General features: G+C 37.8%; 1 protein-coding gene across 3 annotated transcripts in view; it reads left to right on the top strand.

Annotated features, from left to right (window-relative positions):
• Window positions 1-15,646, top strand: part of ENPP3 (ectonucleotide pyrophosphatase/phosphodiesterase 3) — a 75,831-nt gene that overhangs the window by 40,097 nt on the left and 20,088 nt on the right. For all 3 annotated transcript variants that reach the window (XM_030316363.2, XM_030316360.2, XM_030316362.1), the window contains 7 exons: window positions 189-317; window positions 1,081-1,112; window positions 3,711-3,838; window positions 9,371-9,437; window positions 12,092-12,179; window positions 13,727-13,905; window positions 15,396-15,447. In XM_030316363.2, coding sequence (XP_030172223.1) covers window positions 189-317; window positions 1,081-1,112; window positions 3,711-3,838; window positions 9,371-9,437; window positions 12,092-12,179; window positions 13,727-13,905; window positions 15,396-15,447 — 675 coding nt within the window. The remainder of the gene's footprint in view (window positions 1-188; window positions 318-1,080; window positions 1,113-3,710; window positions 3,839-9,370; window positions 9,438-12,091; window positions 12,180-13,726; window positions 13,906-15,395; window positions 15,448-15,646) is intronic.

Genomic DNA, 15,646 nt, shown 5'->3' on the forward strand with positions numbered 1-15,646 from the left:
CCCTTCTCCTCCACTGCCAGGATTTTTAAGATCTGCCATTTAGGGTGAAATAATAGGTTAAATTAATATAGATTCTCAGTGAAACTTAGTTTGAGATCTGCCACATAAAATATCTCTGATTTGACATCATGAAAGACAACTAATTGTTACCATCTATATGCATTCAGTGGATTTTTTTTTTAATTCAGGAATGGATAAGACTTACTGTGACAAGATGGAATATATGACTAATTATTTTCATCGAATAAACTTCTACATGTATGAAGGGCCTGCCCCTCGTATCAGGGCTCGTAATATACCTCAGGACTTTTACACTTGTAAGTATGAAGACACCCATGTGAAAAACGGGGTAAAATTGAAAGTGTGTAACCATAACTTCCTGATTCTGAGGATATAGGGATTGCCAGGCCCCCTCTTCTGTCTTCTTGGGAAGACCACACAGAAGCAAATAAGAAATCCCCGTCCTTGTTTAAATATCATCAGCCTATAAAGTCTATGGTAATATCAAATATCATTAGGTAAAAGTATACTCTACTTAACTATATTAATACCAATAAAATATTAATTAATACAATCAAATGTTACTATTAATAAAATATTGATATTTCCACGTAATTATTAGGTTATAATTAAAACATCAATTAAACATCAATATTACAAAAATATTAATATATTCTACTTAATCGTTAGGTTAAAACATATTCTACTTATACGTTAAATTCTAAAATAATTCTTTGCTGAAAATAATTTCCTATTTAGGGACACCTGGGTGGCTCAGTCTGTTATGTGTCTGACTCTTGATCTTGGCTCAGGTCATGATCTCAGTTTGTGAGATGGAGCCTGGAGCTTGGGACTTTTCTCTCTCCTCTCTCTGCCTCTCCCTGGCTCATGCTCCCTTTCTCTCTCTCTCTCTCTCTCTCTCTCTCTCTCTCTCTCTCTCAAAACAAATCAATAAATTTTAAAAGAATTTCTTATTAATTTTACCAGGTCATTGTCATTAATAAATGTATGTGTGAAATTCATCTGATATGTTCACATTTGTAATGTGGTTTATTTATTTATTTTTTTCTTTTGAAACAGTTAATTCTGAAGAAATTGTTAGGAACCTCAGTGTAAGTATACAGTGTCCTAATACATATATCTAAGTTAATATAATGTCCTTAAAATCTGGATTTGAGGAAATTTATGTTCCATATTTCTGAGTCCAATCCACTTGAAATTTATTTCTTAAACCCTCCGTTGATAGTATTTTACCTGCAGATCAGCTGCTTTTGTCTTAGGTGTTTTCATTTACAGTCACTACCACTAGAGATTAGTTTGTGACAACAGTGGCCCTGACTCCTGGCTTTTACTAAGTGGGTTGCTGTCCCATTCAAAAGGGCCATGCCAGTCACATGTGTTGTGTGACTTAACATAAGAAAATAGTGAATCATGAACTCTTACACATCTTTTCATAGAGGTCAGAAAAATCATCTCTTTACCCTCTAAGTCTAATTCCAACTTCTTTTGACTGGTTCCCACATTCCAGGTTGTGAGTAAACTTAGTGGGGCAAATTCGAGATACAGATCTTAAAGCAAACTGGGCTTTTCAAAGTAGAATTCCCTACTCCTAGAGAGACCTGAAATGTTCTTGCATGTAGTTTTAATACTTCTGTATTTAAGGTATATTCACAAGCATATTATCTATTATATGGAATTCATGAGTTTATCATTGCTTGGGATGGAGCTAGGTTTATTTAAGTATATAGGTCATGTGCAATTATAGAAGAAAACTGTTAGGATGAACTGGGAATGATTGAAGGTAAGAAAACACCACATGAAGAATGTTACTGTCACCTAGGACCCACTGCAAGTCTGATGCAGAAATAACCATTAGAGCAGCAATTCTTTAGAGTGTTAATCACTTCTTTTTTCTCTTATACTTTGATATTTTGGTCTTGAGTAAACATGGTGGACAATGTCTCCCTCTGCTGGCGAAGGGCATACAGGCAGTGTGTTCATGCTGATTGGATGGGTACTTCAGAATTTTCAACAGATGGACTCTCTAAAACCACATATTGTTGTCCTTTTCCCCATCACCTCACGAGCCATATAGCAGAAGCCCTGTTGCTGAGGAAGGGAAAATCTCTAATAATCCTGTAGTGGAGGAGGATTGGATACCACGGGCTTTGGAAACCATCAATGGTATTGCAAATAAAGACTGGGCCTAGAGCTATAGAACCCCAAAGAAATGGACCATCATTTCCTGAATAGTCCATTATTCCCAGGAAATTTTCATGTGGGGGTACAGTATTCCCAGTAGGCCTGTTGAGCTTATATTGGACAAACGTAATCAAACATGAACGGATGACTCTTTAAGTTCAACAACATTCTGGTTGCATGACAGACAATGGCATCCTTGTTCTTAGATAAAATGAGCACAGTCTTCCCAACTCTAAGGTCTTCATCCTAAATTCTCAAATGCAAAGTATAACTGCGTCCTGCTTCGGAAATTGGCAGTGTGCCTCCACTTTCCTCTGGATTTACTCTGGCTACACACCAGCTAGGAAAGTGTGACTTGTCAGATGATCTGTGGTCCTCAAGGGCACATTCTAGTTCTTTGTATCTTTGACGAAGCTTCATAACCAACTGCTGCCATCATGTACTTGCCTGGATGTTACAAAAATATTGACTTCAACAGGAAGTAATGATAAATTAAAAAGAAAAAGAAGCCCGGTAGAGATACCAAAATAAGCAAAGAAAAACTGGCCGAAATATCTGTGCAATAAATAATTTCTCTTCCCCTTTTCATTCTGTTACTCTCCTTGCTCTATTGTCCATACTTCCTTTTAAATTTTTTTTTTCAATTTCATAGTATCTTTCTTCTTATATAAATTGAGCCCAAAACAGCAGTGACGCAGACTTAAAATATTTGTGTGATTATCAAGGCTTAAAATAAATAAGAAAATGAGAAAGTAGAAAAAAATTATTTTCCCATATGCTTACCTGTATTTTTTTCCTCTTGTTTCTCAAAAAAAAAGTTCACGAGGGAGAAAAAATTCCTTTGTAGTTCTGTTTCTCATTTCCTCACTTCTTTTTTTAGGTGACTGAGTTGCATCTTTACACAGTTTTAAAATATGCCGTCTAGTTACAGCAGTAATTATGAAAGACACAAAATTTCACTCCAGTTTGTGAGAAATCCATGAATTGTTCACAAATAAGGAGCCTGTACTAGGTTTTGACTTGGCTTGAGAATTAAGCAAATGTAGGTTATTTCAAGGGTAAATTGAATCGACTGTAAAAGGATTTTGGTGCAATTAAATTGGTTTTTAAAATTTTTACTGATATCTACTAATGTGTTATATAATATGCATACATAATTTAAATTCAAAAATTGTAATTGCCACTTGAAATCCAGACATATATATTGTCTGTCAAAAAAGGAGGGGAGGGTTATGGTGGCTGAAGATATAAAAACCTAGAACATCAGACACCAAATCATAATTTAAATCATATATTTTAATTGCAATTTAAGTATTGTTGCAACAATAAAAGCAACCTAATTGGGGAATTTGGCCACACTGAGAATAGGGTTAATAGCCTTATTTTATTAGCCATGCTTAAATCTTCTTACTTTTTAAAGAGCGCTTAATTGTCTTAGCAAATGAAATTGTTAAATTAGCCTGCATATTTTATAACTTACACAAACAAATAATCTACCTATTATTTAGTGCCGAAAACCTGATCAGCATTTCAAACCCTATTTGACTCCTGATTTGCCAAAACGACTACACTTTGCCAAAAATGTCAGAATTGACAAAGTTCATCTTTTGGTGGACCGACAGTGGCTGGCTGTGAGGTTTGTGCATCAATTTACTTGTTTCATAATACTTTTAACCACCATCTTTCATTATAAATTGCCTTCATTTTACCGGTCTATTATGATCATGCAACTTTTCCTGAGCATTGGTATTTCCTTGACTTTTTTCAATATGTATTTTTTTAAGTTTATTTCTCTTGAGAGAGAGAGTGAGTGTTCGGTGCACTTGAGCAGGGGAGGGGCAGAGAGAAAGGGAGAGAGAGAATCCCAAGCAGGTTCCACACTGCCAGCGCAGAGCCCAACCTGGGTCTTGCTTGATCTCACGAACAGCGAGACCATGCCCTCAGCTGAAATCAAGACTCAGACGCTCAACCAACTGAGCCATCCAGGTGCCTCAATCCTTGACTTTCTATATGCTACCTATCATTTCTGCATTTGAAATATTAGGGGCCAATCTTAAAATCGTGATCCTCACAATATAGATGCACAGAAGGAAGAAGGTTAGCACTGTTTATTGGCCATTCCAGAAACCACAAGTACCAGCACATTCTTAACCCCCAGTTAGATCTTTTTTCAGGTAGTTGACTGGATGTAAAGATGACATCAGTTGTCTTCCAGGTTGGCAGTAAGTAATTGATTAGATAGGTCATTGAAATCTTTGTCATCTTTGTGGTTTTTAGGAAAGAGCACATTTGTGGCTAAGCTAACCAATTAGGTGAACATTTTTTTTTTCTAGTTCTAATTCATGTTGATTGTTGAGCATCTGCAAGTTACAATTGCATTTAGGGAAGATAAAAACCATTGTGGATCGCTTCATCCCAAGATAACCAATGAATTCGTTGGTTTCACAAAATTTTATTGATGCTTGTTATTGTGTATGCCAGGCTTTGTTCCAGGCATTTGGGACACAGACAGGATTCCTGCCTTCCTTGTCAAATGAAGAAGACTGATAATAAGCCAGAAAACCAAAAAATATACACTTTCTGATAGTTTAGCTAATATTTCCTTTTTTTTTTTTTTTTGTATTTTATTCCAGTGTTTTGTTTTTTTTTTTTCCCTGTGCGTTAAGTGGTTTTAAATGGAATCAGGATCACAGTGTTTTCTGGCCTTATTTGCATGCTACTTCATGTCGGGGGACACAGAGGACAATGGGATTACAGATACTGGAAGATATATTTAATAAAGGGGAGACAAAAAAGATGAGGGAGTTGGGAGAGCCTGTTCTGTGAGGTAACCAGGAAACCCAAGCAATACACCGCTAGGCCCGAGAGTGTGCATGTTCACACCTGGCCACTAGATGGCACTGGCCTCTCTTCTTGGGATAAGAAGTTTCATAACCCTTTGTGAAGGTCCTTGGCTATATGCTGTGTGGCTCAACATAGCCTTCTCCAGGAGATTTTAAAAGACTAAGCTTTACTTATATTAAGTATATCGGGTTTTAAATAATGTATGTGGGTAATATGTAAGCAAATATAGTCCCAAATGTGGGTAAATTCTCCAAATACTTACTGTTGAGAGTATGAGATCGAAGAAGTTAGGAGGCCACTGGTACAAAACAAGAAAGTGCCCATCCATCCTATAACATGCCCTGTGGGTTATAGAAGGAGAGTCCAGCCGCCAGGGTACCTCTGGGTATTACATAACACCCAGTCTCAAATTATGAGCTTTTTATATTTAATAGCTAGCAGTGAGATGTAAAAAGAGCAGCAGGCTGAGTTCCAGACCCGCCTTCACGCCTAGCGTGGGGGAAATGTAAACAAATTAATGTCTTGGGGCTTCATTTTCATCATCTGTAACACAAGATTAGCGTGGTTTTATTATTCTCTTGATGTTAAAGGAAACTGACTTACCTCAAAAGAAATGTTGATTATAGCCCTAACCAGAGCAACCAAGTTCTCATCTGGTTAAGTCACTCTACCTCCAATTCTTAACACATGAACGTCAGGCTACCTAGTTTCTATGGCAAAGTATGTTGTCTTTAGTTATAGTGTCAAATGTTTGATAACTAGATTGTATTCCCTTCCCAGAGTTATAGCAAACTTTGTCATTTAGTACAACCTATCATCATCATCATCACTATCCTCATTTTGCCTAAAACGTGTTGGATTTCACTAATTTGGGGAAACCCAATTATTTGAAACTACAGCTGAAGTATTGCCCCCTTAGAGAACATGAATAATAGCTTTTTATTTTATGATTGGAAAGTGACAAATACTTTCCAGGCACGTTTCTACGAAATGGGGATAGACCCAGTCCTCACCCTAAGGATCTTTGCCCAGGCAGGGAGGAAGACAACAATTATAATCAGGTATAACAATGGCCACACTAGGATCAAGTGCAAGGTACAAGGAAACAATAAGAGTGATTACACAGACTAGATGTGGATGTCACAGAACATCCAGAGGATGCTTCCTGGTAGGTGTGATTCCTGCTCTGGGCTTTGAAAATTAAGGATGAGATCGGCTAAATGCCATCACATACAACAGGTCTGCCCCAGGCTGTTGGGCAGTCTGTGCGTTGTACAGAGGCACTCAGCCAAGAAGATGAGAGGCAGTGGAAAAGTAACCCTTGCTCAGCTCACTGAGCCCTGATGGGGGGCCTGTCTGCAGGAGGCCATGGACCACTTTTCTTTTGCTGGAAGGCATCCATATTCTTGCCAAGCCTTGAGTACTGCCAGCCTGTGTCTTCTCAGGGGTGCTTCTTTCTCTAAATATTCTGTCCAGAGCAATGGGGCACCTTTTTAAAGCCAGCAGCTGCTCTGGGGGCAAGGGAGGGTCTGCAGGCAGACGGGCTAGATGCCCTCGATTGCACTGGTTCTGTGTTGCCAGAGCACCAGGTAAATGAAGCCACTCTCCGCCTGACAGACCTTACCTGTCATGACTGAAAAGTGTGACTTTGCCTGGGAAGAAAATAGACCATTGGTAGATACAAGGTGGCTGCAGGTGAATATGTGGTTGTGTGGATTTGCATTTCTGAGAGCTCACAGTGTTCAATTTCAATGTGATTAGGTGTGTGTGTGTGCATGTGCGTGTGTGCGTGTGTGCGTGCGTGTGTGTGTGTGTGTGTGTGTGTGTGTGTGTTTTATGTGGGAAGATTCTGAAGTTCAGAGTCAGGATAACCAATTAGGAACTTCATGCAGGTCAGAAGTAATAAGGGTCTAGCTTAGAATGGTGGCAGAGTAGGAAAGCAAGGGAAGATGTGAAAGGTACTACACAGGCAGGTAGTTGGCAACTGCCTGGAGGGGCGGGGGGCGGTCAGGAAAGAAGTCTTACTCGTCTCCCATCTGTGTCATTACCCGACTGTGGCAGAGACACTGGCCTTGATTTTGACTTTATGAATTAGACATGGAGAAGATAAAAGAGAGGTTGTTCCAGAAGATTTCATATGGTACTTGGAAGTTGAGCTAAATCATGACAGATAAAATCAACTCATCTTTTCCAAATGGCAGCTTCCATTTTTCCATATGGATTTCCAGAGCCAAATTAATGGCTGGAGAGCATAAACATGAGCAGTTAGAAGAGCAAATTTGTAACATTTTCACTTGAGAAGAGAAAATAGAGCTTTTTCAAACACTAATTTTTATCTTTTACTTCTGAATAAAGCTTTGCAATATTGACTAAAGTTTTCTGATTGAGTTGGGTTAGGAGTTGAAAATATTATAAAAAGAGATATTTCTGAAAATAGAGAGATATATAACAGACCAAATTTCAGAGAATTTTACCAATGACTTGGTTCTAAAGACCTTTTTGTTCTTTCATTAATGAATACTCTAGCCTCCCACACAGAATTTAAAACTGAATTATCCCCAAATGGTTACGGTAATCTTTTTTTAATGTTTATTTCTTTATTTTTGAGAGAGAGAGAGAGAGAGAGAGAGAGAGAGAGAGAGAGAACACAATCAGGGGAGGGGAAGAGACAGAGGGAGACACAGAATCTGAAGCAAGTTCTGACAGCTCAGAGACTAACATGGGGCTTGAACCCACGAACGGACAGATCATGACCTGAGCTGAAGTTGGACACCCAGCTGACTGAGCCACTCAGGCACCCTAGTTCCAGTAATCTTGAAGGAAGCAAATATGTATGCAAGAAGGATAAAAATATTTTTAAAACAACTCTTACCTTAAGCCCCACATTTTATTGGAATTAACTAAGGTAATGAGCTGGCATCTTAGGGTAATTGAACTTAAACGCCTTATAAATAGGACTCCCTTTCTTTCCCCATTCCAGCTAGTAAGTCACTACTTAGCCTCTCCTTTCTTCCCTCTATTGGGTAGCGTTGACTGTAGCTGAGTGTAGCCTGCTCAGTGTGATGATTTATTTTTTATTTTGTGATTTGTTTTTATTTAAGCTGAGACTCAGTTATGAATGTTTTAGAAGCTGATTTTTTAGGACACTAAAGTCCTGCCTACAACATAAAAACAAAAACATTGTGTGTGTGTGTTTTCCCCGAGGAGTGGGAGGTAGGGGGTGGGAAAGCAAATGAGACAAATCTCTTAGGGAATAAGAGTCTCTTTTTCCATTAGAGACCTAATTTGAACCAGTATGGCATTGTTGTTTAAAAAAAAAAATCTAGGTTTATTTATTGCCAGTTTGGACTGCTAAAATTGCTCAATTCAAATACTAAAATAGGAGAAGGTGGGTAAAAGGCAAATTAAATTTGAAAAGTCATTCAAGTAACAGAACACAACAGCCTATAGAAGAAAAGCCCAAAAGTTAAAAATAAGTTCTGAATTTACAAGAATATACTAGCTTCTTCTTACTGAGTGTTATAATGAACTTTCCTTCAGTATCCTTTATACTTTTACATTATTTCCCTACATATCTCTACTGTAAAATAGGAATCAATATTTTTCCCAGTTTCAAAGACTTATTTCTAAAGCACTGAAATGCTTAAAGTAGTATATTAATTAAACTATTCTTTTTTTTTAACTTTTTTTTTAATTTTTTTTAACGTTTATTTATTTTTGAGACAGAGAGAGACAGAGCATGAACGGGGGAGGGTCAGAGAGAGGGAGACACAGAATCTGAAACAGGCTCCAGGCTCTAAGCTGTCAGCACAGAGCCCGACGCGGGGCTCGAACTCACTAGCCGTGAGATCATGACCTGAGCTGAAGCTGGCCGCTCAACCGACTGAGCCACCCAGGCACCCCTAATTAAACTATTCTTAACCACACAGACATTAATGTGTAAAGATACAGATAAGCTTGAAGACAATTTTTTACATTTTTAAATTAATAAATAGATTTTTATTGACATATAGCGGACATGAAGTTATATTCAATTTTTTTTTAACCTATGCCTTTGTTATTATCTTGTCAATGTCTAAGAGTCAAAGGCTTTTGAATTCTACTTCTGGTTCTGGAATTCTCCTTCCTGCTACCATTCTGCTACCATTCTGTTTGTTCCTCTGTGGTTATGAACTTGAGCATGAAAATAACTGTATTTATGCTGTTGTTGACAGAAAATTTACTTATAGAAAAGCATAAGCTGCATAAAAATCCGCTAAAAGTCAGTTTACAATAAGGTCTCATATTAATGTATTAATTGCAATGTAATATCATTTCTTTAAAGGAGTAAAGCATATTCATCCTGTGGAGGAGGCAACCACGGTTATAACAATGAGTTTAAGAGCATGGAGGTAACTTACTGCTTTATTTTATTTTTTTTAACAAATATTTATTGAGCGCCTACTTTGTCATAGGCAGTCTTTAGGGCCCTTGAATACACCTGTGAACAACACAGATAAGGATCCCTGCCCTCATGAAGCTTTCATTCTAACAGAGGGATATAGACAATTGGCATAATAAGGAAATATATTATTTGGTATGTTAGGGGATAAATGCCATGGGAAATAAAGGTAACACAGAGTAGGTGGAAATTGGGCATGTCCCAGGGTACCATGGGGGCAGTATGCAACTTTACATAAAGTGGAGAGGGTAAGATTCATTGAGATGACATTTGAACAGAGACTTGAAGAAGGTGAAAGAATCAGCCTTTCAAATGTTCAGGGGATAGGTGTACCCAACAGAGGAAACAGCCAAGTACAAAGGCCCAAAGGTAGGATTGTGCCTGATGCGTTGGGGGCAGGAGAGCCTTCATCGGCTATTGGAAGGATGTAAGACTGCGTGGCTGATTGGAGAAGAAGGAGTGAAGGTTCAGTTGGGCATGTTAAGTTGAAAATATTTATCAGACATGTAAGTAGAGATGCTTTATAGGCACCTAAAGGGAATCTACCCAGAAATAAAAAAAAATTGATTTTTAGGTATATCGATTATTTAAAAGATACGAAGCTAGACAAGATCCTTAGAAAGTGAGTATAGGTAGAGAGGAAGACCAAGTCCTGAGCTCTAAGCACTTCTACTTGAAGAGGTTGAAAGAAAGAGTCACTAGCAAAGACACCTAGAAGTATAGCCAGTGAGCAAAGAAGAAAACCTGGAGCGGAGTATGTCCTGGAACCCCAGGGAAGAGACTATTTGGAAGAGTCCATGAGAGAAGAGTAGCTGATAGGCCCACATAGGTAAACTTCATGATTTTTTGCAACCTCATTATCTTTTTAAAAAATTTATTTCTTTAAATTCAAGTTAGCTAACACACAGTGGAGTCTTGGCTTCAGGAGTAGAACCCAGCGATCCATCTCTTACATACAACAGCCAGTGCTCATCCCAGCAAGCGCCTCCTTAATACCCATCACCCATTTAGCCCATCCCTCTACCCACCTCTCCTCCAGCAACCCTCGGTTTGTTCTCTGTATTTAATAGTCTCTTATGTTTGCCCCTCTCTCTGTTTTTATCTTATGTTTTCCTTCTCTTCCCCTATGTTCATCTTAGTATGCTTCTTAAATTCAGGTGAGTGAAGTCATGTTATTTGTCTTTGTCTGACTGACTTATTTCGCTTAGCATAATTCCCTCTAGTTCCATCCACACTGTTGCAAATGGCGAGATTTCATCGCCATTCTTTTTCATCGCCAAGGAGTCTTATTCCACATCTTCTTTATCCATTTGTCAGTCAGTGGACATTTGGACTCTTTCCATACTTTGGCTATCGTTGATAGTGCTGCTATAAACATTGGGGTGCGTGTGCCCCTTCAAATCGGCATTTTTGTATCCTTTGGATAAACACCTACTAGTACAATTGCTGGGTTGTAGGGTAGCTCTATTTTTAATTTTTTGAGGAACCTCAATACTGTTCTTCACCGTGCCTGCACCACCTTGCATTCCCATTAGCGGTGCAAAAGTGTTCCCCTTTCTCCACATCTTCACCAACGTCTGTTATTTCCTGAATTGTTAATTTTAGCCATTCTAACAGGCAACCTCATTGTCTTTCCTATTTCCATTAATAACACACACACAAACACACACACACACACACACACACACACACACACACACATCCCTTCTCAAATAAAGAAAATGTGTTGGGCTCATTATGAATATACTGCCTTTTAATATTGCTGTGATGCATTATATCCCCTTGTAAACATTTGAAAAGTCTCTAGAGACAGAGTGCCTCTCTATCAAATAGAGTACTATTTGATTATTAAGTTAATTGCTAGAAAGAAAACCTATGTCTCCATTTATTTGCTATCTTGGAAAAAAAGGATATATACATATTATATAGTCCTATTACCAAAAAGTAATTATGTTTGACACTTTTCTTCTAGTTATTTGCAATCTGAAAGAATTAGATTGTTATGAATAACATAATTAACTTAACATTAATTATTTAAATATAAATAAAAAGTATTTAGAATTCTTCATCCGAAAGGTAAAGGGGAGATATTTGAGGGGAGGTACATCCGAAAGGTAAAGGGGAGATATTTGAGAAATCGGTGGGTTAGTCTAAGCTGTGAAAAAAACTTTCGTGTTTAGAAACTTCAGCATGTTTTGGTCATGTATTAACATATTTGAACAATGATATGAAAAGACAACCAAAAGAATTCCTGATGTTATATTATGAATTTGTAATTTATACTGTCCAGATATTGTAGAATTGTGCTGACATTGATTGTCCATTGTTGCTTGTTTTCTCCTCGTCTGTTGACACGCAAGGTGCTGTGGAATCAGGTACATTTAGAAAAAAATAAATACAATATGCATTATATTTGATTGGGATTTGTGGAATCCCAGTCACGGATGGAAGTGACATACAAGTCACTTTCAAATCTGAAAAGAAATCCTTATAATAGCAGGAGACACAGCTAGGAGAGCTGTGACAGAAGGCAATTGTGTCTCTTCCACCATTTGTTTTTGAGTTTAGATGGCATCTAGTAACAGTAGGACTGTCATCACCTAGGCTATCTTTTTGGCACATGGACCCAGTTTTAAAGAGAAGACTGAAATTGAACCATTCGAAAATATCGAAGTCTATAACCTAATATGTGGTGAGTATATCTATATAAATTTAACATCAAAATGTGGATGTAGTTTTTAAAATACATATTTTGAAATTGGCAATAAATTGAATCCCAGAGGGGGCTGCTCTGCACTAAGAAGATAGAAAGTAGAAAAGATAAGAACGAATCACCATTCTGAATTATTCAGCCATAGTAGTTTATGAAATTATTGTTTCTGATTGCTGGTAATGACAAAGATTAGATCTCAGGAGATGAGCCTTTCTATCAGTTAGTTACTACTTGAAAACTTAATAAAACTTAGGTGAGTAAAATTACATTTCCAACTTTTCAGAGTAGGAAAAGAACCTCTAAAACACAAGTATTTTCTTGTAATTACAGAGAAAAAGCTTCTGGCATAAAAGGATGATAGAAATCCTATTTGTATAGGTGCTTATTATTATACTCAATGTTAAAAAAAAACCTTAAATAATTAGAGTTTTAGGGGATTTCCCCTACCTTTATGCCTACATGCTTACTTCAAACCATTGTATTAACAAATCGTTTAGGCAAGGTAATGGGTAAGTTGCAATTTCACCTTGAGCTTTAGAATTCTGACATAAATATCCTCACCATTGTCACTCTTAATCTTGCCAAAGGCGTGTGGTGATTGAATATGACTTAGAAACCAAAGAGTATCCATTTGAAAATACTGTGTTGTAGTCTTAACAACTTCGATTCTTGGTTCTCCACCTGGATGTGTGGTCAGAGATGCTGGCCCTTTGTGGGGAAGCTTAGAAGGAACCAGATAGGATTTAAGTTCTGGAAGAGATCTATTAGGCGGTATTCAGCAGGGGCCACTTAAAAGGCTATGTTCATAAAATATTTGTATATTGTATTGTTATAGAACAAAATAGAAAAAGTTATCTAAATATTAAGCAAAATCTATGAGTTTAACTTTTTAAAGGTATCTGTCCTTAGAGAAGTTTCATATAATTAAGTAAATATACTACCAATAAGATTGTAAATTATTTAACTTCTTCAAAATTGTTTTTTGATAAAACTATAGCTTTTTATGCTAGAAAGACCATGATATGCTTAAAGAACAAAGTGATCCTTTAAGCAATAATACTTTTCTCTAGAGGAGCAGACACAGTTCCTGAAAATTCCTATAGCTCTTACAGCAACGGTCCCCATTCTCTAGAAAGAGGAGGTGGTGAAACCATGGGGCAAGAGTCAGTAAACCCAATGGCACATGCAGTCCAAGACTGTTTTACGGCAGAATTTATTTATTTATCTATTAATTAATTAATTAATTAATTATTTTTTGGGAGAGCACAAGCTGGGAAGGGGCAGACAGAGGGGGACAGAGGATCTGAAGCGGGCTGTCAGCCTGACAGCACAGAGCCCGATGTAGGGCTCGAACTCATGAATCACGAGATCATGACCTGAGCCGAAATCAGATGCTCAATCGACTGAGCCACCCAGGTGCCCCTTACCGCAGAATTTATTAATGGAAATTTTGTTTTCTTCCATCTCCTAGACAGATATTGTTGCCTTTTAATTTAAAACTACTTTGAACTTATTTTTAAAAACAGACCTTCTACACATTCAACCAGCACCAAATAATGGCACCCATGGTAGTTTAAACCATCTTCTGAAGGTCCCTTTTTATGAGCCATCCCATGCAGAGGAAGTGTCGAAGTTTTCTGTTTGTGGCTTTACTGTCCCACTGCCCATAGATACTCTCCATTGTTCATGTCCTATGCTACAAAGCGTAAGTAATAACTTCATATATTCATAAGAATATAAAGGGGCAAACTAATTTCCATAACCCGGGTTATAGTCAGGGTAGCTGACAACCAGGTTTGTGTTCTAGTTAGGATCGTTACTAAGTAAATGTATGTGTTTTCTCTGAACCTTGTCTGGGGACGAGAGATGCATTGTAAATTAAGTACGTGACTATGCTTTGAAAATTGGAAAGCACTATTTGAAATTTATTAATTCCCTTGTGAGCTAAGTGTCCTTAACCATTCAAATTAGTAGAATCTTGGAGCTCTTTTTTATTTCCTTGGTAAACCATCCCTCTTACAGCAACAAGACCTCTTACAGGTCTTTTTAGTGCATCAGGCACTTGGCTGAGTTCAGGAGCTTGACTTCAGATCCCAGGAGACTGTCAGTAAGGTGAGATTCCAGTGCTAGGAACCCCCACCCCCACCCCAAAAAGGCAAGGAGTCAGAACAGGAGCTCAAAATGCAAGTTCTCCTTGTGAGAACTAGAGCACATGGATGGGGCTTGGGGTTTCAGAATGGAATCAGAGCCCAGTTATCAGGAATCCATCAAGTTAAAACCAATGTCAACGTGCATTTGACACCAAGTTCAAAATGTGGTTGTAGAGTTCAATAAGCACCTGCTGCCTCCGCCAAGAATTATTCCTTATAACAAGGAGTCAGCAAAGACTTCTATAATCCTCCAAATACCATTACACCACACAGATCAAAAAGTATATAGATAGATGCCAACCAAAAGAGGCTTTAAAGGATAAAAGTCCAGTCAAGCTTCCCAATAAAAATCAAATCCACAGTCAAGATCAAAGTATGGATGCGGGTTTCTTACCTACAGACAACTTTGATGGAAGTGCCATTTAAAATAATGGTAATAATAATAAACATCACAGTGTGGGTGTTTTAGTCTACATTTTAGGAACGAAGAAGGGTCAGAGAAGTCAGGTAAATTGTCTCAGGTCATGGGTGTTTGGTCTACCTCCTGACTGCCAGCTTCCAAATTCTTCTCTGTAAAGAATGCCCTTTGCTATTCAGTGTGGTCACAGGATCAACATCTGCCTCACTTGCAAGCTGCTCAGAGATCTAGAATCTCAGGCCCCACTGAGTTCAGGTTTACTAATCAGAATCTGCATTTTAACAAGACCCTCAAGTGAGTTGTACTCCTATTAAAGCCCTAGAAGCCCAGGGATGTTGTTATTTCAGTTTAGCAGTTGATTCTAGCTGTGGTCAAAATGCTTTGCCCCAACATCAATTGTATCTTTGCAAATTCCCACACAAAGTCTTTTAAGGAGTAATAGTATCTCTGTATTTCTGAGTAAGTGGCAGAATTGGAATTTAAACTCAAGTTAGTCTGGCTTCTTTGTTGAGTAGTAAAATATTCATGTGATTACTGCAATCCTGATCAGGAAATAATCCTGATCACCTTTTACAACATGTGTTATCACTTTGACTTACTTTCTCCCTTCCCCACATTGTTTTACAGAATGCTGCTTTAGAACATGTGAATCTAATGCTAAATCTCTCCCAAAATGAAAGTAAGTCAGTAGAAAACATGTCAAGCCTTTGATGTTTAGGCCCAACAAAACACAATATTGCCTTTTTGGGGGTTCTTTAAAATAAACTCACAGAGGCTTTTGAACATAAAGATTGTATTGCCAATGTATAGGAGGGGGAAAAAACAGAACTAGATCTGGTAAGATCAGTTGCAAGCCTGGGTAGTTATAGTGGTTCCAG

The sequence above is a fragment of the Lynx canadensis genome, chromosome B2 (genome assembly GCF_007474595.2).
Source record: "Lynx canadensis isolate LIC74 chromosome B2, mLynCan4.pri.v2, whole genome shotgun sequence".
Lineage (NCBI taxonomy): Eukaryota > Metazoa > Chordata > Mammalia > Carnivora > Felidae > Lynx > Lynx canadensis.